Raw genomic sequence first — 25,235 nt, forward strand, 5'->3', positions numbered from 1 at the left:
AAAAACAGGTAGGACAGACCGGGGCCCTACAAAAATATAACGAAAAACAGGTAGGACGGACCAGGGCCCTACAAAAATGTAACGAAAAACAGGTAGGACGGACCGGGGCCCTACAAAAATGTAACGAAAAACAGGCAGGACAGACAGGGACCCTACAAAAATGTAACGAAAAACAGGCAGGACGGACAGGGACCCTACAAAAATGTAACGAGAAACAGGTAGGACGGACAGGGACCCTACAAAAATATAACGAAAAACAGGCAGGACGGACAGGGACCCTACAAAAATGTAACGAAAAACAGGCAGGACGGACAGGGACCCTACAAAAATGTAACAAAAACAGGCAGGACGGACAGGGGGCCCTACAAAAATGTAACGAAAAACAGGCAGGACGGACAGGGACCCCACAAAAATGTAACGAAAAACAGGCAGGACGGACAGGGACCCTACAAAAATGTAACGAAAAACAGGCAGGACGGACAGGGGCCGTCGAAAAAAGCAAAACGGCCCCTGTCCGTCCTGGTTTCTACTACTGAGGTGTAGCATTACTGGTTGTTGTAACGCCGGGTGTATTGTAGACATTAGCATTGAAGTATGTTAACGCAGGTTGTAGTGTGTGGCGGCTGGCCACTACACAAGAAATTATACCTGACGAGTGTGGGTCAGGTAATTAACGGATTACCAGAGAACAGGGTGTGTTGTGTTGATGGCGTTGGGGACGCCGGGTGTTGTGTTGATGGCGTTGGGGACGCCGGGTGTTGATGGCGTTTGGACGCCTGGTATGGAGTGTGGTGTTGTGGAGTATATGGTGGCGCAGGGGCGCCAGGTAGTGGTCGGTAAGGTGAATATCGGCGTAGCAAGGTCGGTGCGTTAGGAGGCAGGAAGTGGTTGTGGGGATGTGTGGCGCTATAATGAGGTCATCAGTGGTTGGGATGACCAGAGGTGCTGGTGTGTCGGAGTGGGTAAGTCTTATGGATAAGATGCAATGTGGATAATTGCCGAGTTGGTGACTGCAGTAGGCGAGCCAAGTCGATATATCTAGCAAGACTCATAAAAGACTAATAAAATTTATTTTTTTTCATTAAAATTTTCATTAATTAAGTCGGAGTGGATAAGTCTTATGGATAAGATTACAATGTAGAATTTCAAAATTTCAGGTGTTGGTGGTTGCAGTGGGCGATTCAAGTAGATATACTAATTTCTCATTAATTAAGTTGTTACAGGAATCTCGCTAGAGGCGAGCCAGTGGCAGTATGATGCTTTAGTGACATTAGTTGTGAAATTATTTTAATAAGGTATTTATTGTGATAATGTATGTGCATGTTTATACTGTATATTACCTCATCGGCACCATTACTGAGTGTTAGGCTTGAGAAGGTCCCCCGGGATCATGTCACAGAGCTTCAGGTAGAGTAGAAGGGAAACCATGAGGCTACACTCAGTAATTCTAGAAAAAAAGGGGGGAGGAAGTGAAGCCAACGTAACGTTATAGGCGAAATTCGCCCCCTGACATCAAAGCAGGGATAAGGGCCAGCTGCAATGGCTTTGCAGCTGCGTTCAGGCTATATACGGGAAGAGAGTAAGTAGCCGAGGGGGTGTCATGTAATAATGGGATAGAGCCAGGGGGCTCCGAGGGAATATTTTGCAGGAACAGCGGTCGGGAAGGTGTGAATACAGGTGGACACACTCTGGGCAGATGGGCCTAGAGTAATGTGCTACAGCTGTGGTGAGCACAGCAAGGAAGGATGACCAGAGAGCTGTGAGGTATCTACAGCGTTCTGGGGTTGGTGCCCTGGAACGAGACGGCAGCATAGACCCGAGGGAACATGACCCTGGGATAGGAATCTCCGTTGCTCTGGAGGCCAGGATCACGTTAGCTGAGAGCAACGATGGGCCATTGACAACATTCACCAGGTTGGACAGCCTGGGTTTTGTCTGGGTCATGTAGGATCTATGACCTAGCAACCATGGGACACGAAGACAAGAGAAGTGATGCTGCCAATTGTGGAGGAGGCCAGTGAAACATTGTGTGATCATTGTAAGCCCTTATGTCAACAGTACAGGGCAAGATGTTAAATTGTTATTAACTTGTTACTAAGGATGAAGAACCTTAGATATATATGTGTTGTGTATATATTAATGACTAGTGTCATTTCTGTTTAAGTGCCAGCATTCTGGTCCATGTAATTTTATGGTTATGTTTGTATGTAATTATATGTCAGCAGTTTAGGTATATGTGCATTGTTGGAGATGGGAAAAAATATTACAGACTATTTTACCTGTGCTATGATGTGAATATAATGTATATGTGGTAGAAGTGTTGTGAGTCATGTCAAGGGAATTTTTAGTTGTACATATATGGTGGGTGCATCCTCCAGGTCCTTGCACCAATGGAACCATTGCAATGATGCATATGGGGACATATGCGTGTTTAAGGAGGGGAGTGGTGTTGTAATCCACAAGTTAGTAGGGATTATTAGCTAAAGGATCATTACTACAACACTTAACGAATGATGATTGGAAGTACATGTTAAGTAGACAGACTATGGATCACATATCTATGAAAGGTCAATGGATTAAGATCGCAGCTGCTTAGCCAAATTAATAATTCCTGGAAAGAGGACTCAGGCTTCTAGGAACAAGGTTACCGCTTTAGGGATAAGGTTAATCGGATTATACCTTCCTTGAAAGGCGTGGTGAAATGTTTGAGGTAGATGGCTGACTGGAGACAGTCTTGTTGTGGGAATGGAACCGGAAAGTCCTCCGAGGTCTCCGTTTGTGGCAGCAGCGAAGTGTAGCAGACAGCTATGCGAGAGCCTGATGTGATCTTAGTGACCAAGGTAAGTCTGCAGTATGTGAGTATTGAATGAAAGACTAACCGGGTGTGGAGCGTTGTAGTAATCATTCCGTATTAGGGACTTAGACGGAAGTTACGAGTGCAAGTGGTGACCGCGGAGGTCAAGTGGTCTATGGGTATTGGAAGTGTATTTACCTAATAGAGTATGTTAATATGTTATTATTTGTCAGAGTCTATTCTTTGTAATTAAATGACAAAACCCGACGGTCTTTAAAGACTTTCCATATGTTCACTCATTGTGTTCCAGTACAAACCTAGTGGTACGCCTCAAGGGTCTGGTGTGTGTAGGAGTACACGGTGGTAGTAACGGTTGCTGAGGCAAGGTGTTATGTGTTGTGTAATCGCTGTGTTCGGAATGAACCGGGGTTCAGCGTCACGACATGGCTACTATGCTGTCATACAATTATGCTGTCTAACAACCATGCTGGGTGGCTACCATGCTGTCTTACAACCATGCTGGGTGGCCACTATGCTCTCTGACAACCATGCTGGGTGGCAACTATGCTGTCTTACAATCATGCTGGGTGGCTACCATGCTGTCTTACAACCATGCTAGGTAGCTACCTTGCTGTCTTACAACCAGGCTGGGTGGCAACTATGCTGTCCTACAACCATGCTGGGTGGCTACCATGCTGTCTTACAACCATGCTGTCTTACCACCAGGCTGGGTGGCAACTATGCTGTCTTACAACCATGCTGGGTGACTACCATGCTGTCTTACAACCATGCTGGGTGGCTACTATGCTGTCTTACAACCATGCTGGGTGACTACCATGCTGTCTTACAACCATGCTGGGTGACTACCATGCTGTCTTACAACCATGCTGGGTGACTACCATGCTGTCTTACAACCATGCTGGGTGACTACCATGCTGTCTTACAACCAGGCTGGGTGGCTACCATGCTGTCTTACAACCACTCTGGCTGGTTACCAGTAGGGGAAAAGGTGACTTCGACAGTCCCCCTCTATTTCTGAGATGGATAACAGATGGATGATTGACGGGTGACATAAATTAATCGCGCGATCCAGGGGGTTAATTTCCGCTACCCCTTCCCACTCTCGATGTGTTATTTAGGAATAACTAATGTATTTTTAGAGACTCTAGCTCTTGGACTGTTCCCTCCATTGATGAGATGGAGGAGAAATGGATGACTGTCTGGTGATGAGTGATAATTGAACGAACGAACAACACGCAGCAGTCTCCGTGGTGTAGTGGTAAGACACTCGCCTGGCGATGTGATGCAGTGATGCAGTCTCCGTGGTGTAGTGGTAAGACACTCGCCTGGCGTTCCGCGAGCACTATGTCATGGGTTCGTATCCTGGCCGGGGAGGATTTACTGGGCGCAATTCCTTAACTGTAGCCTCTGTTTAACGCAACAGTAAAATGTGTACTTGGATGAAAAAACGGTTCTTCGCGGCAGGGGATCGTATTCCAGGGACCTTAGGATTAAGGACTTGCCCTAAACGCTACGCGTACTAGTGGCTGTACAAGAATGTAACAACTCTTGTATATATCTCAAAAAAAAAAAAACCGAGTGGGGTTTCCGGTCATCCCAAGGCTTCTTAATGGATGAATATGTGGTGTCCCCTCCTTCGCTGAGATGGTTGACAGATGGATGAGTGAGATTAATCGCATGGCAAACGTGTGAAAGCTGGATGACGTTTTCTGGTTAACTCGCCTCCTCTTGAAGCTAGATTATATAGAGGCTCCCCCACTCAATCAGTGGAGATGGATGACAGATGGATGACGGTTGACTGTGACGGATGAGTGTTATCGAGTCGCCCCCGGGTGGGTGGGGGATTATGTACCATGCGCCTCACCTCTCCCGCGCGCTCCTCTCAGAGCGGGGCAAGGAATTTATTATGCACCTCATACCCACTCCAGAGTAGATCATAGTAGTTTTAACAGTTGCATTTTGTATGTAGTAAGCTTCGATAGAAACATTACTTTGTTAATCATTAAAGAGAGGTACAAACTTAATTTTAATTTTCACAAAAGAAATACCCCCCCCCCGCCACCCTCCACCACCTGTCCCACACCCTTAACAGATCAATCTCAACACAATTCACACCTCACAACCACATCTCACAGACACAACTCACAAGCACAACTCACAACAGTCACTACTCACAACCACATCTCACAATCACAACACACAACAGACACAACTTTCGCAACTCACAACCACATCCCACAATTACAACACACAAACACAGCTCACAACATACCCAACAGTCACAACTCACAATTACATCTCACAACATACCCAACAGTCACAACTCACAATTACATCTCACAATCACAACACACAAACACAACTCACAACAGTCACAACCACATCTCACAATACAAACAACTCACAACACACAACTCGCAACTCATCACAAACACACACAACTCACAACCATTTCGTTCTCATGTTTACACCATAGGAGCTCTTTTTAGTTTAAAAAATACTTCCACCATCCATCATCTATATTGTGAGAGAAGGCAAAACCTATGGATAGTGTATATAGTTTTTAAAAAGGACTGAATAGGAGGGAGTCATGTTCCATATAAATACTTTACATCATCCAATATCTATGAGCAATAAGAGGCAGAAATGATCCCCACTTACAAATTCTCATCAGTTACTCAGAGTGTGTTAGCACTATGATTTTTAGGAGATTAGTCAACATAGAGAAAACAGCAAGCCTCAAATCAGGTGTAAGTCAGCTGGTCAAAGCGATGCACAACGCTTCTTGCATTTCTCACCGCCCATTTCCTCATGTTCCACGTAAATGAGGCTTCAAAGTTACCAACACCCAAGATTTTATAATGAAATGGAAAACGCCATGCGCGCCTTCAAACCCTAAACCCATAACGAAACTGGAGACTTTGAAACACATCAGATATATCAAAGCTTTGCAACCATACTTCCCCCGGAACCCAAAGACTTTGGTTTCCCGGAAGCTGACCGAAAAAGTAAGATTAATAATTCTAACACGAATTTTCTCAATATTTCTTATATATACATCAAAGCAGAGAAATTGATAAAACAATAACTAGACTAAGGTTGGGACACGTCAAACTGTCAGCACACAACTCTAAATACTGAACAGACAGGACCAAACTCTGCACGCGTTCTCATGTCCTTGAAACAACTGAACATTATGATCATTCCTGGTAACATAAAGTAATATGAGGTAACATGGAAACTATCTTTCTGTTGTCCAAATAACATTAGTAAAAGTAAAAGTCTGTTTTAGACTGTCTTCATTATAACAGTCACCAAATAATATTAGTGTTATTCTTGTAACATAACGTAACGTAACAGGGAAACACCAACTTCTGAGTCCAAATACCATTTTTAAAGTAAAAACCTGTTTAGTCCGTCTTCAGTATAACAGTCACCAAATAATATTAGTGTTATTCTTGTAACATAGTGTAACGTAACGTAACAGAACATGAAAAACATTGTTCTTTTATCAAATAACGTGTTTTTATGAGTAACAACCATCGTAGGAAGACTTCATTAGTATTATAACCCACATAAATCATTGTTACTGTGTGTTTTATGTCTTGTAACGCAACATAACCTACAGGTAAACATTACCTATTTGTATAAATACCATTTTAAAGTAGAAGTCAGTCTTCATTATAATTATATCACATCCAAAGCAATGCTACTGTGCATTTTATTCCTTGTAACATATTATATCACATCGTAACGTAACAAGGAAACATGCATTTCTCTTATCCAAAATATCATTTTACTTTAAAGTAGAAATCTGTTTTAGTACATCTTCCATATAACAGTCACCAAATAATATTTGTGTTATTCTTGTAACATAGTGTAATGTAATATGGAAGTCATCTTTCTGCTGTCCAAAATATCTACTTAAAATAGAAGGTATGTCTTAGACGATCTCTTTTACATCTCCTACCATGAAAACAAAAAAATTAGTGAAAACAAACTTAATTTTAGTTGTCAAGAATTTTTTTACTTTTAACTGTAGATGTAAAGGAGATCGTCTAAAACATACTTTACATTTAAAAAGATATTTTGGACAGCAGAAAGATGATTTCCACCTTGCGTTACATTGTGTTACAAGAACTAAAACAGACACACAGTAATCTGTCATCCATCTCAGAAATGGACGGGACCCTCGTAGTCACCTTTTCCCCTACTGCTATCATGCTTTCTTACATCCATTCTGTCGTAAAACCATGCTGTCCTATAGCCATGCTGTCTTATAACCAAGCTGTCTTGTAACCAAGAAGTCTTACAACCATGCTGTCTTACAAACATGCTCTCTTACAACCATGCTGTCTTCTCCTGTCTTATAACCTTGCCGTCTTATAACTAAGTGGTCTTATAACAATGCTGTCTTATAACCAAGCTGTGTTATAACTATGCTGTCTTATAACTATGCGGTCTTACAACCATGCTGTCCTACAACCATATCTTATAACCATGCTGTCGTATAAGCAAGAAGTCTTACAACCATGCTGTCTTCTCCTGTCTTATAACCAAGCAGTCTTATAACCATGCTGTCTTACAACCATGCTGTCTTACAACCATGCTGTCTTATTACCATGTTTTCTTATAACCATGCTATCTTTCAACCATACTTTCTTACAACCATGCTGTCCTGCAACCATGCTGTCTTACAACCATGCTGTCTTACAACCATGCTGTCTTATTACCATGTTTTCTTATAACCATGCTATCTTTCAACCATACTTTCTTACAACCATGCTGTCCTGCAACCATGCTGTCTTACATCCATGCTGGCTGGCTACCATGCTGTCTTACAACTATGCGGTCTTGCCATCCATGATGTCTTACAATCATGCTGTATTTCAACAATGCTGTGTATAACCATGCTGTCTTGCCAACCATGATGTCTTACATCCATGCTGTCTTACAAACCTGCTGCCTTACAACCATGCTGTTTTACAACCATGCTGTCTTAAAACCTTGCTGTCTTACAACCATGTTGTCTTACAAGTATGCTGGCTGGCCCCCATGCTGTCCTACTACCATGCTGGCTGGCAACCATGCTGTCTTACAACCATGCTGCCTTACAACCATGCTGCCTTACAAGCATGCAGACTTACAACCATGCTGTCTTACAACCATGCTTCTTACAACCATATTGTCTTACAACCATATTGTCTTACATCCATGCTGCCTTACACCCATGTAGCTCTAAATCCTATTAAGATACAACGCTGCTGCCCCACAACCATGCTACTCTACAACTGCATTAAACTACAACCAAGCTTCTTATACCTTAGGTACTTCTCAGTGTTGACGCAGAGAGCTGCTCGCCCACTACAGATCGTTCTCCTAAGCTTTACCATCGTCTAGAACCTGACGTACTAAAGTGCCCTTCTCCCAACCAACCAGAGGATCTAAAACAGAAAACGGGACAGTGTGTGACAATTCCTCCAGCCGCTAGCAACCATTTTCTTGTACGACCGTTTTTGGCCGTAGGTAGAGTGTACGTCATAATGCGACGTTCTGTTAGGAGGCCGGGTTGTTCACTGAGACGACGACACTCCCTATAATCCTCCACTGAGGCGACGACACTCCCTATAATCCTCCACTGAGGCGATGACACTCCCTATAATCCTCCACTGAGGCGACGACACTCCCTATAATTCTCCATTGAGGCGATGACACTCCCTATAATCCTCCACTGAGGCGACGACACTCCCTATAAATCTCCACTGTGGCGACGACACTCCCTATAATCCTCCACTGAGGCGACGACACTCCCTATAATCCTCCACTGAGGCGACGACACTCCCTATAATCCTCCACTGAGGCGACGACACTTCCTATAATCCTTCTTTGAGGCGACGACACTCCATATAATCCTCCACTGAGGCGACGACACTCCCTATAATCCTCCACTGAGGCGATGACACTCCCTATAATCCTCCACTGAGGCGACGACACTCCCTATAATCCTCCACTGAGGCGACGACACTTCCTATAATCCTTCTTTGAGGCGACGACACTTCCTATAACCCATCACATATCGACGCACTTGAGTCGACTACACCCCTATAATCAACCAATAAGTTAAGAAAATACTCAGAATCTTATATATTGTTAGATAACGAGAACTGATCTTTTCCATTGCTTGCGAGGATCGCTTCATGAGATCGAAAATTATGTTTAGCGTTTTGAATACACTCAATATCGGTATTATTATTTTGTTCCCAATATTTTGCTTGGTTTCATGTCATGTATTTATATGCCGAAATTGAATGAATATATTTAACAGGTAAGGCAAATGATTGCTTGTCAACAATTTAGATATTCTATCTCTCATTCTGTCTCACTCTCACTCTCTCTCTGTCTCACCAGGAGGAGGAGTCGACACGGGAGTCAGTTGTACTCAAGAACGTGTCCGAAGACACTTCAGGGGTCTTCAAGTGTGAGGTGATGGGTGAGGGTCCCTCCTTCAGGACAGCCGTCGAGACCAAGGTCATGAATGTTATAGGTGAGTGATTAGGAATAGAAGGAGGGGGGGAGGTGAGTATGGACGGGAAAAGATGGTATAATGGAAGGCTAACTAGGGGAATTACGAGACTAGATAAAGATATATGGTGGAAGACCTGTAGAAAGCATGATAGCGAGTGTCAGGGCTCACCCCCTCTCCTACCTATGGTTGTGGTCGTCCCACGGGTCTTCGCTCCTCAGTACCAAGCGCCACCGCTCGCCCTGGTGCACCCCCAGTCAAAGATTGATTGATAAAGATTAAGCCACCCAAGAGGTGGCACGGGCATGAATAGCCCGTAAGTGGTACAATTTTTTTTTCTCAGTATTCTGAGGTTGCATTTAACCATCAGGCTGTTATCGTGGGGGAGGATACTGCTTCACAGTCTTTATGAGGGTGTCCAGCTGCTGGACACCTTTGTTGACCAGGAGAGTGGCTGTGTTGATGGCTTCAGGGTGGCCACTGCATGATTCAGGAACTCTTAAAGCTCTTCTAAGGTCATTGGTTGCTTCACATTCCAGAAGATAGTGAAGTAATGGCTTTTCTGTGACAGTTTGGCAGAAGATGCACTCTCTCTGTCGGGGTTCACCAATCTCCCAGTTGCATCTATAACCTAGACGTAGTCTATATAGCCTAACTGCTATTTCCCTGTGGATTCCTTTTGGGATATTTAACCTTTCTAATTTGGTTGCCTGAAGATACCATGTTGCAGAGGGCGAACCTTCAGCTATTCTCTGGTGCAGGTAGGCTTTGTTGAGATGTGAGAGTTTTTTGGTGATGATGTTTTTTATGTTCTCTAGGCTGGGTTGAATTGTTTTATGTATCACTGGATGACGAGTTGCCAATTTAGCAATTTCATCAGCTTTTTCATTTAATGGGATTCCAATATGGGATGGGATCCAGTTTAAAGTCATGTTGAGGCCTTTGCCTTTAGCGACTGCTCCTTGATACAAAATGGTGGTAATTATTTCCACATTATCTTTCCACTGTTTTTGTCCTAGTATTTGAAGTGCAGCTTTTGAGTCTGTGTGTATGATTGCATTTTGAGTGTTTTGTGCAATCACATATGCGAATGCCTGTTGTATGGCAAACAGCTCAGTTTGGGTTGATGATACTAGTCCTCCCAGTCTCCAATATGCCTGAACGCTGGTCGTGCAAAGAGCAGCGCCAGCACTCTCATTTTCTGTGTCCACCGATCCGTCTGTGAAGATGTGGGTGGCTCCTGCTACTGCTATGCTATACATTTGCTCTTCTATTATGCGCCTTAGGATTGTCGGATCATAGGCAGCCTTTTTCATTGGGAGACTTTCTATTACTATTTTGAAAGTAGGCTCTTCCCACGGCGCGGAAGGAGTGTAATTTGGGTGTGGATGATCACCCTCTCTATCAAGAATCATGTTTTTAAATGTAGTCTGTTTAGGACTTTTCCTGCTCTTCCAACCCAAGAGTTTCCATTGTTTTGGCCTAGTCCAACCACCAAGGCCTGCCGTACTGGGATTGGATCAGAAGAAATAATTATCTTACTGATAATTGTAGCTGTCCTTTGTGATATTCTTTCTTGTAGAGAGGGCAAACCCGTCTCCAGTCTAAGAGTTTCAAGCCTGGTCCACATGGGGGCTCCCAGTGCAGCTCTCATAGCATTGTTTTGGGCAACTTCAAGCTTTTTCCACTGTTGGTGTGATAGATTTGTGAGTGCAGGTGCGGCATAATCGATCACTGATCTGACTGCCTGTACATAGTATGTGCGAAGGACTTGCAGATTGGCTCCTCCAGAAAGGGAGGTTAGCGACCTGAGGATTGCCGTCCGGGCCGCAGTTCGCTCTCTCAAGTATGTGACCTCAGCATTAAAATTCATGTGTGTCCAGGATGATTCCTAGATACTGATAGGTGTCGACCCATTCTATTGGTTGACCCTGTACTGTGAGTTGGATGTTGGGCTTCGCTATTTTTATGGGCATGGCCTTTGACTTTGAGGGGTTGAGTTTGATCCCAATCTGTTTTGCCTCTTTACTGATGCAGTCTAAGCATTTGGGTGCAAGGCGCGCCGCATCCCTTCCTTTTATGATGATGACAAAGTCGTCCGCGTAGTTTAGCAGCCTGCAGTGATGTGGGAGTTTCAACCTCATTATTCTTTCCATTAAACAGTTGAAGAGAAGAGGGCTAAGAATACCTCCTTGCGGTGTACCATTTTCATGTCTTTTGTACTCAGAGACTGTGCCATGAAGTTTTACTCTTGCTTCTCTGTTTATGAGACAGTTTTTGGTCCAGGAGAGCAGGTTGTCAACTAAGAGCTGGCCTTATATATACCCCTAGCGAGTGGAGAGATTCAAGTCTACCCGTGATACACCTGAACCTGCCCGTCTTGACACTGGGACCCTCTCTCTTTGATATCTGGTCCCCAGCTGGGTGTTTGTACTCGTGTCCCAGCAACACGTCAGTGGTCTCATTAGTTATTTTAATTTAAGGAGGCAATCTTATGAGCAGTGCAAGGTGATATCAACGGTTTCACTCAAGATAGCCCAAGACAATGGAGGCTCACTTAAACACATAGGTAAGATAACAAATTTACTGAAGAAAAATATATCTCGGCTCCATATGTCAGACCGGCGGGGACACCACTCGCGCCTCTGGCAACACTATCAGCTGGACGATTCAAAATTCGTTTCTGGCTTCTTGAGAACCAGCTACTATTCCCAGATACACTAACGTCGCCGCATCTACGTACTTGGAGGACCTCAATCTTGGAGCACCAGTTGCATACTTTACACCGCCTGCTATCGCTGTATCTATCATCGATAGATACAGCGGCTTCACATCTGCGAGGCACTACACATCAAAACTTCAACACCAGCAATCAACAGCCAATTAATGCACAACTATATTTTACCCACTTCCAGACTCCGTATCAATATAGAAGCATCATGAGGAAGTCTCCGTGGTGTAGTGGTAAGACACTCGCCTGGCGTTCCGCGAGCGCTATGTCATGGGTTCGTACCCTGGCCGGGGAGGATTTACTGGGCACAAATCCTTAACTGTAGCCTCTGTTTAACGCAACAGTAAAATGTGTACTTGGATGAAAAAACGATTCTTCGCGGCTGGGATCGTATTCCAGGGTCCTGCCCTAAACGCTACGTGTACTAGTGGCTGTACAAGAATGTAATAACTCTTGTATATATCTCAAAAAAAAAAAAGTATGGGCCAATAGACCCTTTGCAGTTACTTCCATTCTTCCTTTTCACTTATCCAATTTATACCAATTGAACCATGTTCTGTCTTGTGTTGGTCAAAAGTTTGTTAACCTCATACAAAACTGTTTCAACATATCACCTCACCCAAATGCGAGTATATAAGACAAGCTGTTTAGCGTTAGAATTAGTAAAACTGTGTTAAGAACATAAGAACAAAAGCAACTGCAGAAGGCCTATTGGCCCATACGAGGCAGCTCCTATTTATAACCACCCAATCCCACTCATATACATGTCCAACCCATGCTTGAAACAATCGAGGGACCCCACCTCCACAATGTTACGCGGCAATTGGTTCCACAAATCAACAACCCTGTTACTGAACCAGTATTTACCCAAGTCTTTCCTAAATCTAAACTTATCCAATTTATACCCATTGTTTCGTGTTCTGTCTTGTGTTGATACTTTTAATACCCTATTAATATCCCCCTTTGTTATGTCCATTCACCCACTTGTAAACCTCTATCATGTCACCCCTAACTCTTCGCCTTTCCAGTGAATGCAACTTAAGCTTTGTTAATCTTTCTTCATATGAAAGATTTCTAATTTGGGGAATTAACTTAGTCATCCTACGCTGGACACGTTCAAGTGAATTTATATCCATTCTATAATATGGCGACCAAAACTGAACTGCAAAATCTAAATGGGGCCTAACTAGAGCAAGATATAGCTTGAGAACCACACCAGGTGTCTTGTTACTAACGCTGCGATTAATAAATCCAAGTGTCCGATTTGCCTTATTACGAACATTTATGCATTGATCCTTTTGTTTTAAATTCTTACTAATCATAACTCCCAGATCCCTTTCGCAATCCGACTTCGCAATCTCAACACCATCTAGCTCGTATCTTGTAACTCTATCATCATTACCTAACCTCAGAACTTTACATTTATCAGCATTAAACTGCATCTGCCAATCCTTTGACCATTTCAAAACCCTATCTAGATCAACTAGAAGTGATAGTGAGTCCTCCTCCGAATTAATTTCCCTACCGATTTTCGTATCATCGGCAAATTTGCCAATGTTGCTACTCAAACCTGAATCTAAATCATTTATATATATTATAAACACCAGAGGTCCCAGGACAGAGCCTTGAGGCACTCCACTTACAACATTTTCCCACTCTGACTTGACTCCATTTATACTAACTCTCTGTTTCCTTTGGTATAGCCATGCCCTAATCCAGTTTAATATAGCACCCCCAATACCATGAGCCTCTATCTTTTTAATCAGTCTTTCATGAGGCACTGTATCAAAAGCTTTGCTAAAGTCAAGGTACACAACATCACAATCCTTACCACTATCAACTGCCTCAACTATGCTAGAATAAAAAGATAACAAATTTGTTAAACATGAACGGCCATTTATAAAACCATGTTGCGACTCAATTATTAATTTATGTTTTTCAAGATGAAGACGAATTTTATTTGCTATTATAGATTCGAGTAACTTTCCCACAATAGACGTTAGGCTAATTGGTCGATAGTTAGACGCAAGTGATCTATCTCCTTTCTTAAAAACTGGTATCACATTAGCAACTTTCCAAAACTCTGGCACTCTGCCTGACTCTATTGATTTATTAAATATGGTTGACAGTGGGTCACAAAGCTTCTCTTTGCATTCTTTAAGCACCCTGGCAAACACTTCATCCGGCCCTGGGGATTTGTTTGGTTTGAGTTTTACTATTTGTTTATGAACATCCTCCCTGGTAACTGCTAAACTCGTCAACCTGTCCTCGTCCCCACCCACATAGACTTGTTCGGCTGAAGGCATATTGTTAAGTTCCTCTTTAGTAAATACACATACAAAATATTTATTAAAAATACTACTCATCTCTTCATCACTATCTGTTATTTGACCTGTCTCAGTTTTTAATGGACCTATCCTTTCCCTAGTCTTAGTACGATATACCTGAAAAAACCCTTTACGATTTGTCTTTGCTTGCCCTGCTATGCGAACTTCATAGTTTCTTTTTGCTTTCCTTATCTCTTTTTTAACATTTCTAACCAGTTGTACGAATTCCTGTTCTAAAGTGACCTCCCCATTTTTAATCCTTTTGTACCAAGCTCTCTTTTTACCTATAAGGTTCTTCAAATTCTTTGTTATTCACTTTGGGTCATTAGTATTCGATCTATTCAATTTGTATGGTATACTACGTTCCTGTGCTTTGTTTAGAATATTCTTAAATAATATATATATTGAATCCACATCGAAATCCCCATTTACGTCACCTATCGCTGGGTTCATGTCTCGCTCCAAGACCGGCCCCCACCCCATACCCAAGACTTTCCAATCAATTTGACCCAAAGAATTTTTTAGGCTATTAAAATCAGCTTTATGAAAATCTGGCACTTTAACAGAATTTTCTCCTACAGGTTTATTCCATTCTATGCTAAATCTGATTTCTTTGTGATCACTGTTCCCTAGCTCACTCCCTATTTCGATGTCATTATTTTGTGTTTCCCTGTTAGTTAACACTAAATCTAAAATATTATTTTCCCGTGTTGGTTCCTTAATGTGTTGCGTAAGAAATCGTCAATTAATTCTAGAAAATCTTCTGCTTCACTATTCCCTGTTTTGTTCAACCAGTTTATTCCACTAAAATTAAAGTCACCCATGACGTAAATACTGTTAGATCTAGATGCCCTAGATATTTCATCCCATAGATGCTTTGCTTCCATTCTGTCTAAATTTGGTGGCCTATATATAACTCCTATTATAATATTATTTGCTTTTTCGTATAATTCTATCCAAATAGTTTCTGAGTGTGGCTCAGTTTTGATTCCCTCTTTGAGACTACATTTCAAATTGTCCCTAACATATATGGCTACTCCCCCTCCTCGTCTAATATATCTATCTGTGTGAAATAGTTTAAATTCATTTATTTGATATTCAGCTAATAGTTCTCTATTTTCTACATTCATCCACGTTTCGGTAAGTGCAATAATATCTATTTTTTCTGTGCAGACAAGAGCATTTAATTCGTTAATTTTATTTCTTAGACTTCTACTGTTAGTGTAATATACCCTAAGTGAATTGTTGAATATCCTCAAAAATCAGAGGATACAACTGACGATTTACTATAAAACCAGAAAAACGGCCAGCCTACTCATGAGAAACTCTCCAGACACAAAGCAGAACGCTTTAAAAGAGACCAACGTCGTCTATGCCTTCAAATGTCCTCTTGGGGAGTGTAAGCTCCAAAAAACCCAGTATATAGGCAAGACAACAACATCTCTTTCTAGGCGTTTAACGATGCATAAGCAACAGAGCTCCATTAAGGAACATATAATCTCTTCCCACAACCAAACCATCGCCAGAGAAATCCTAGTAAACAACACAGAAATCATCGATAGATACAGCGAAAGCAGGCGGCTTGACGTTTGCGAGGCACTACACATTAAAAAGTCAACACCAGCAATCAACAGCCAATTAATGCACAACTATATTCTACCCACCTCAAGACTCCGCTCCAATATAGAAGCATCAAGAAATATGGACCAATAGGCTTTCTACAATCACTTCCATTCAATACCCATTGTTTCGTGTTCTGTCTTGTGTTGATGAAATTAATACCCTATTAATGCCACCTCACCCCATCCACCTCACTCAAATGTAGATATAAACAAATCAGAGATGTGTAAGTTCTATTCAGTTGTGTATGTGTAAACTAAAGTCTTTGAAAATGTAATAAATTTTACGAAACGCGCTCAAGTGTCGCGTCAGACTAGAAATAAAAATGAATTTTGGAGAATTGATTTTTTAATTACCACCAACAGTGAAAAGAAATGTACGAAAGATAGAGAAAATTCGTGTTAGAATTATTAATCTTACTTTTTCGGTCATATATATATATATATATATATATATATATATATATATATATATATATATATATATATATATATATATATATATATATACATATATATATATATATATATATATATATATATATATATATATATATATATATATACATATATACATATATACATATATATATATATATATATATATATATATATATATATATATATATATATATATGTATATATATATATATATAATCAGTGTTTACAACTCTGTTACAAGGTTGCTATACCACGTAACACACACTAATGGCATAGAATTGCACCATTGGCTTGTAACACAGACTTGCTGCGACACAGGCTCGTAGACCAGTCAGATAATAGACACTGTTAGCAAAGACTTGTGGAGCAGACCAGATCTTCGTGGCAACGATTCCCAGATTTATATTTCCAGAATACTCTTACATACCAAACTATAGTGGCAGAGACGTGTACCATAGGCTTTGTAACTTTACCTTCAACAGTAATTCTGGAACTAAGTGTTGCACATTGTTCAAATTCTTCGGAAGTGGGATTGCTAAAATGGGAATTAATACTAACAGAGATAAGTGTGAATAAACAAACTCTGCTGTGAGGTAACGTAACTATGAGGGGGAAGTGTTCCATATGACTGAAACAATTGGTAGGCATATGAGCACTAGGACCTGGGATATGGAGACTAGGAACTGGGATATGGGGACAAGAAGCTGGGATATAAGGTCGGCGTTCAGTCTCCCGACCGTCCAAGTGGTTGATTACTATTCCTACGTATTGGACGATTTTCGCCGTCAATAGCCGCTCATGGTCGTTCCACAGGTTCCATGTTCCATGGTCGTTGCACAAGTTCAAGTTTTAACAAACTTCACTCCGACAAATAGAGTTACATGGCTTATTGATAAGGGAACCTCCAATTCTTATAAATGTATATTGTTTTGGCTAGTATATGCATTTGTATGAAGGCCAAATGTGTATAAATGTGCATATACAGGATGGTGTATAGGCCTTTATTATGATTATACGGCCTTCAGATTAGCGTGTGAGTGACGGCAGCTTGAGTCTTCTGACACACTAGTGAAAATGAGTAATCAACCAAATGACGATTGAAATCTAATATAAAATTCATCGGCAGTTGAACGTCTGAGGTGTACTACCGGTCCCCGAGTATGACGCCGGCGTAGCGTAGCCATATTGAATGTGAACGGAAGTTCTTTTACAATGTTAACCAACATACATTCTTGTTTGTGTTACATAGACTGGGTTACAGGGCTACTGCAGTACATAGACAGGGTTACAGGGTTACTGCAGTACATATACAGGGTTACTGCAGTACATAGACAGGGTTACTGCAGTTCATAGACAGGGTTACAGGGTTACTGCAGTACATAGACAGGGTTACTGCAGTACATAGACAGGGTTACTGCAGTACATATACAGGGTTACTGCAGTACATAGACAGGGTTACTGCAGTTCATAGACAGGGTTACAGGGTTACTGCAGTACATAGTAAGTTACTGAAGATGACTGGAGTGGTTGTATAACGGCAACCAAGCACTATACATTTACGTCGTTCCTACATAAACACCGTTACAGATCTGTAGAGGAACGTCGTAAAAAACAAGATCTAGATCTTCTGATCTAAAAATCTTGATGCTAAGATAACGCTGAATATCACAAAGTTCAGTATGTGAACTGAAGCTTTCTTCAGCTCACATACTGAAGAAAGTATGTGTGAAGCTTTATTTCTACGAATGTAGCGTAGGATGCTTGTAGGTCTCACAAACACTGACGATGTCCACTATCATTTGTAGAGGAGGACATATAGCTGTCCTCAGGCCAGGCTCGTTAAAGCAGCGGTCGTCTGCCCTCCCCAAAGACGCATTAATCAATTTTAACGCATTGCGCATTAAAAATAGGTTTATTCTTTTATATAAATTCCTATTATTATAGAATAATGTTCAATGCATAACGCCGTTAGTAAAATTAGGTGTTTAGGTTCTGTCGGCGATTATTTGTGCTTAAAGTACGTGAGTGAAGCATTGATAGAGTTACGATTCGAATAGAGATCGTCAGCGAGGCTCTGTTGGTGAAATGTTCGAATGCCATAGTGCGTATACAATTTTTCAATCCTAAACAAGCGATTTTGGCGGTAGGATTAACGAGCGTTTGGCCTTGGTTGATGAATACGGACTGCGACATAGTACTTGATCCCTAGCGGCCTAAATTCGATACCCTGAAGGACTAAAGCTTGACTGGACCAAAAGCTGCTGTTCACTACCTGCAGTGCAGCACTATTCAATGACTCGAAACTAGAGCACCAGGTGTAAACGGCCAGAGTTATATGGAGTCTTCCAACCATGTAAAGAATGAAAGCTGGCAAGACCCATTAATGTTCCTGACCAAACATAACCTAACCTAACATCACCCCACCCAACCTCACCTCACCCAACCTCACCTCACCTAACCTCACCTAACCTAACCTGCCTACACTGGCGGAGAAACGAGCCAAGTATTCCATCTATATCTTGAGAATTCTGGGATACAATAGAGATTCACAACTCATACATGGAACTGTATATTAAAAAAAAATCAACCAAGAAATATGGTGCACACGACAAAACGGCTTAAAGTAGAATTAGGCAAAATACCTCATGACCAATGAAACACTGTTGCCAAGTCTCACTAGTACACCATAACAGTAGAGAACAAAATGTCTTAATTTAAGACAATATGGCACACAATAGGCCAACTTGAACCCAAACTTAATATCCCTCTTCTCCGGCATTGCAACATAAAATGCAATTGCTAAAAGGTGACTGCTCTCCACCCCACCCCCTCAAAAGAAGGAAACTGAATTAATATCAACATGGCCTAACACAGTCAAGCAGCCTCAGTCTGTGATTCGCTGGAACGACCCAATACAGCAAAATGACCCAGGGACGAGAAGCAACTATGGCCGGGAACTGGCCAATTCCAGAGTCCGGCTCGGCACCGACCTTGGCACTCACATACATAGCTGGCATTGTTCATTTAAGCTGGGAGATTGGCACTCAGGGCAGGCCACTCTGTGCTATTGCTATCTTTAAGCTTGACTCCCCTGTTTCTACGTGTTTATGGAAGTCGGTCTGTATGTCTGTTTATAATGGGTTGTTGTCCCAGCCGTCTGTCTGTCTGTCTGTCTGTCTGTCTGTCTGTCTGTCTGTCTGTCTGTCTGTCTGTCTGTCTGTCTGTCTGTCTGTGTCTGTCTGTCTGTGTCTGTCTGTCTGTCTGTCTGTCTGTCTGTCTGTCTGTCTGTCTGTCTGTCTGTCTGTCTGTCTGTCTGTCTGTCTGTCTGTCGCTCTTGGAGACGGGGAGGAGTAAGGCAAAGAGAAGGGCGTGAGGAAGATGATTAACGTGCAGTAAACAAAGGAAAGTGTGAACGGGTGTTTGGAGAGTGGAGTGTATGTGGCTAGAGCGAGTGGTGTGAGTAGTTGGTGAGAGAGTGGAGTATGTCAGAGAGTTTAGTGTGATAGAGAGAGTGGTGTGTGACAGAGGGAATTGAGTGTGACAGTGAGTTGAGTATGATAGAGAGAGAAAGAGTTGAGTGTAATAGAGTGGAGAGCATCAGAGAAAAAGTCGAGTGTGTATTAAAGAGAGATAAAAAAAAATCCCTGTTATTTCAGAGGAGGATACGTTTTTGGTAGTAGAAACACAGAAATGCATGGGAATAAAGAGATTAATGTGTGAAGTAGTGGAGAGGGGAGTATGTGAGTGGTGGGTGTGTGGTGGCAGAGATTGAGGGAGGGGGGATTACATAAGTGGGGGGGGGGGGCAATAGGAATACAGGCATATGAGTAGGAGTTATAGAGGTATACAGAGTGAGGTAGGAGTGAGTGATTCTTCCTTCTACTTGGTCTTGAAGGAGGCCGGCCTCGGGTGAAAGAGGGCTGTGACGATCTTTGTCTGGATCTCATAGGTGCGAGACCGGAACGTCCACCTCCTGAGGGTCGTGCGAGCCAGGCTCTGCTTCAGGAGGCTGGGGTCGTTCTTGCCCTCGATGAGGGAGTTCTTCTCCGGCCCCGACCACGGCGGTCTCCGGGGTTGGAGGTCCCTGTGCCCTTTTTCACTAACTTCGAGGTCAACCTCGGAACACACAGTTCCTGCGACGGCGCTGGAACCAATCGTACTGGCGTATGCCATTCCATTGGAGACTTTCAGCGCCATGAAGAGGGAGGACCTGCTGCCTGGGTAACAGCTTCTCCCCCGAATCAACCTACCCTGGCTTTGCGCCCTGGTGAGGCCACTCCAGACCAGGACGACACCAGAGCGCAACTCCATAGTCTCCTGAGACTGATGGATGCCTACTACTAGAGTGAGGTATGTACGTGTGAGGTGAGGGTAGAGCCCGGAGGGTATATGAGCTGGAGTGTGAGTGGGAGGTGTAAACTGAGAAATGACTGAGAGAAAGAGACAGAGATAGAGAGAGGTATTGATACATTAGTTAGTCGACAACTGACGTGTCCATGCTGTTACAATAGCACTTAGACGGCAAGCACTTTCGTTTTGCCCTCTAAGAACTGAGCTAAAGACCTGCTTTACTACTTGAATTGTCGCAGGTTATTGAGCTCTCAAGCATAAATGATAATTTAGGGGAGGATTTTAAAATGACACTTCAGAAATATTGCTAACCAGCATATGTTGTTTTTATCTTTCCACCATAGACAGAATAAGAAAACATTCACAAAACTTAGTGCACTTTGGGAAATTCAACCACAGGTTGAGAAACTCAACCTCTCTACACCCACACACCCACGGGTGCGTGGGTGCAGAGAGAAGGTTGTGTTTGAGTGTAGGACAAAATATGTCCATTGGGTGTAGAACGGGGTGTGAAGCGATAGAGAAAAGGGTGCGAGAGGAGTTGAAAGGGACGCTGTAGAGAGGTACAGAATAGGTCATCAATTAAGCTCTGACGCCATAATAACAAGATGAACAACAGCAAACACACAGACACAGAGATATTCCATTCCGGGATTAATTTCCCATTTATGACCTATACCTTGAAACCTTTATGTATTTTTTGAGAGGAAAGGGGGGGGCGTAAACATCAAGTTACACCTAAATTAATAAACTAGCATTTATTATGCATCCCCCTGTTGTGGAATCTCCCATGATTATAGCTCAATGATCTAAATAATATAACCAGCTTTTCATTATAATAAACGGTGAGGCTACGCTCAATAGTTAAGATATTTTAACAAATTCATCTGGCAAATTAATCAAATGCGAGACCAATAGGGCCTCGTTAACGCCAAAAAAACGCCAAGAGTGCTAGTGTAATCTTACCTTAACTATAATGAATGACACTTTTAAAACCTTTGCTCTACAGCCACCTAGCCTTAAATTCTCTTAATGAGCCATATGCGTGTCCTCTAAACTTCAACCCATTCATGCAGAAGGTCTCCTAACCTCCCATCCCACCCACCTATCCATCCCCAGTGCCGCCGAGGACCGTGGAGGTACACTCCTGGGCCGACCCGGACCCGCCCACCTACCGTGCGGGTGAAACTATCCAGATTAACTGCACGGCTAGAGGCGCCAAGCCCAGAGCTCACATTATGTGGGAGATCAACGGAAGACCGGTGAGTTGTGGTGAGTTGGCGGCCATGGTTGTGGTGAGTTGGCGGCCATGGTTGTGGTGAGTTGGCTGGCCATGGTTGTGGTGAGTTGGCGGGCCATGGTTGTGGTGAGTTGGCGGGCCATGGTTGTGGTGAGTTGGCGGGCCATGGTTGTGGTGAGTTGGCGGCCATGGTTGTGGTGAGTTGGCTGGCTATGGTTGTGGTGAGTTGGCTGGCCATGGTTGTGGTGAGTTGGCGGCCATGGTTGTGGTGAGTTGGCGGCCATGGTTGTGGTGAGTTGGCGGGCCATGGTAGTGGTGAGTTGGTGGGCCATGGTTGTGGTGAGTTGGCGGGCCATGGTTGTGGCGAGTTGGCGGGCCATGGTAGTGGTGAGTTGGCGGGCCATGGTTGTGGTGAGTTGGCGGGCCATGGTTGTGGTGAGTTGGCTGTCCATGGTTGTGGTGAGTTGGCTGGCCATGGTTGTGGTGAGTTGGCGGGCCATGGTTGTGGTGAGTTGGCTGGCCATGGTTGTGGTGAGTTGGCTGGCCATGGTTGTGGTGAGTTGGCGGGCCATGGTTGTGGTGAGTTGGCTGGCCATGGTTGTGATGAGTTGGCTGGCCATGGTTGTGGTGAGTTGGCGGGCCATGGTTGTGGTGAGTTGGCGGCCTTGGTTGTGGTGAGTTGGCGGGCATGGTTGTGGTGAGTTGGTGGGCCATGGTTGTGGTGAGTTGGCGGCCTTGGTTGTGGTGAGTTGGTTGGCCATGGTTGTGGTGAGTTGGCTGCCATGGTTGTAGTGAGTTGGTGGGCCATGGTTGTGGTGAGTTGGCTGCCATGGTTGTGGTGAGTTGGCGGCCTTGGTTGTGGTGAGTTGGTTGGCCATGGTTGTGGTGAGTTGGCTGCCATGGTTGTGGTGAGTTGGCGGGCCATGGTTGTGGTGAGTTGGTGGGCCATGGTTGTGGTGAGTTGGCGGGCCATGGTTGTGGTGAGTTGGCGGGTCATGGTTGTGGTGAGTTGGCGGCCATGGTTGTGGTGAGTTGGCGGGTCATGGTTGTGGTGAGTTGGCGGGCCATGGTTGTGGTGAGTTGGTTGGCCATGGTTGTGGTGAGTTGGCTGCCATGGTTGTGGTGAGTTGGCGGCCTTGGTTGTGGTGAGTTGGTGGGCCATGGTTGTGGTGAGTTGGCTGCCATGGTTGTGGTGAGTTGGCGGCCTTGGTTGTGGTGAGTTGGTGGGCCATGGTTGTGGTGAGTTGGCTGCCATGGTTGTGGTGAGTTGGCTGCCATGGTTGTGGTGAGTTGGCGGGCCATGGTTGTGGTGAGTTGGTGGGCAATGGTTGTGGTGAGTTGTCGGGCCATGGTTGTGGTGAGTTGGTGGGCCAAGGTTGTGGTGAGTTGTCGGGCCATGGTTGTGGTGAGTTGGTGGGCCATGGTTGTGGTGAGTTGGCGGGCCATGGTTGTGGTGAGTTGGTGGGCCATGGTTGTGGTGAGTTGGCGGCCATGGTTGTGGTGAGTTGGCGGGCCATGGTTGTGGTGAGTTGGCGGCCATGGTTGTGGTGAGTTGGCGGGCCATGGTTGTGGTGAGTTGGTGGGCCATGGTTGTGGTGAGTTGGTGGGCCAAGGTTGTGGTGAGTAGGTGGGCCATGGTTGTGGTGAGTTGGTGGGCCATGGTTGTGGTGAGTTGGCGGGCCAAGGTTGTGGTGAGTTGGTGGGCAATGGTTGTGGTGAGTTGTCGGGCCATGGTTGTGGTGAGTTGGCGGGTCATGGTTGTGGTGAGTTGGTGGGCCATGGTTGTGGTGAGTTGGCGGGCCATGGTTGTGGTGAGTTGGCGGGCCAAGGTTGTGGTGAGTTGGTGGGCAATGGTTGTGGTGAGTTGTCGGGCCATGGTTGTGGTGAGTTGGCGGGTCATGGTTGTGGTGAGTTGGTGGGCCATGGTTGTGGTGAGTTGGCGGGCTATGGTTGTGGTGAGTTGGCGGGCATGGTTGTGGTGAGTTGGTGGGCCATGGTTGTGGTGAGTTGGTGGGCCATGGTTGTGGTGAGTTGACGGGCCATGGTTGTGGTGAGTTGGCGGCCATGGTTGTGGTGAGTTGGCGGGCCATGGTTGTGGTGAGTTGGTGGGCCATGGTTGTGGTGAGTTGGTGGGCCATGGTTGTGGTGAGTTGGTGGGCCATGGTTGTGGTGAGTTGGCGGGCATGGTATTGGTGAATGGATGGGGAAAATATAAGACGCATTGAGCTATTCGAAATTGAATTTCCGTTGTTATCCATGTGGAGAGTGAGTGTTATGTGGTACTCATCCTCTTCACGGTGAGTAAACATAGCAGTTTTAAAGCGTTAGTCAGCCCCTTCCCTCTGATTTACATATAGGTGAGTACCTGTGTGACGATGATAAGAAAGACTCACATAATGTGAGTCTCTTAAGTAAGTGTATTTTGGAAGGACTGTGTATTGAGCTTCAGGTAGCTTGCGTATTATACAGTGTATTTACCTAGTTCTTACCTAGTTGTACTTGAGAGGGTTAAGCTCTGGCTCTTTGCTCCCGCTTCTCAACTGTCAATCAACTAAGGTAAAGGTTCCTGAGCGTACTGGGCTCTATCATATCTACACCTGAAGCTGTGTATGAAGTCAGCCTCCACCACATCACTTCCTAATGCATTCCATATGTCTACTACTCTGATACATTAAAAAAATTCTTTCTAACGTCTCTATGACTCATTTGGGCACTCAATTTCCACATACCTTGAGGTTACCTTGAGGTGCTTCCGGGGCTTAGCGTCCCCGCGGCCCGGTCGTCGACCAGGCCTCCTGGTTGCCGGACTGATCAACCATGCTGTTGGACGCGGCTGCTCGCAGCCTGACGTATGAGTCACAGCCTGGTTGATCAGGTATCCTTTGGAGGTGCTTATCCAGTGCTCTCTTGAACACTGTGAGGGGTCGGCCAGTTATGCCCCTTATGTGTAGTGGAAGCGTGTTGAACAGTCTCGGGCCTCTGATGTTGATAGAGTTCTCTCTCAGAGTACCTGTTGCCGTACATGAGATCCTTAGTTCGTTTGCCTCTTTGTGTTAAATAGTCTGTCTTTATCTACCCTATCAATTCCTCTGAGAATCTTGAATGTGGTGATCATGTCCCCTCTAACTCTTTTGTCTCTCAGTGACGTGAGGTTTAATTCCCGAAGTCTCTCCTCGTAGCTCATACCCC

At 44.0% G+C, this 25,235-nt stretch overlaps 1 protein-coding gene across 1 annotated transcript in view; it reads left to right on the forward strand.

Moving 5' to 3' along the window:
• The window catches only part of LOC123759738 (uncharacterized), a 423,534-nt gene that overhangs the window by 355,859 nt on the left and 42,440 nt on the right, over positions 1-25,235 (forward strand). Inside the window, exons 4-5 of the mRNA XM_069317337.1 lie at positions 9,224-9,359; positions 21,926-22,068. Coding sequence (XP_069173438.1) covers positions 9,224-9,359; positions 21,926-22,068 — 279 coding nt within the window. The remainder of the gene's footprint in view (positions 1-9,223; positions 9,360-21,925; positions 22,069-25,235) is intronic.

This window comes from Procambarus clarkii, chromosome 8, assembly GCF_040958095.1.
Source record: "Procambarus clarkii isolate CNS0578487 chromosome 8, FALCON_Pclarkii_2.0, whole genome shotgun sequence".
NCBI classification, from domain to species: Eukaryota; Metazoa; Arthropoda; class Malacostraca; order Decapoda; family Cambaridae; genus Procambarus; species Procambarus clarkii.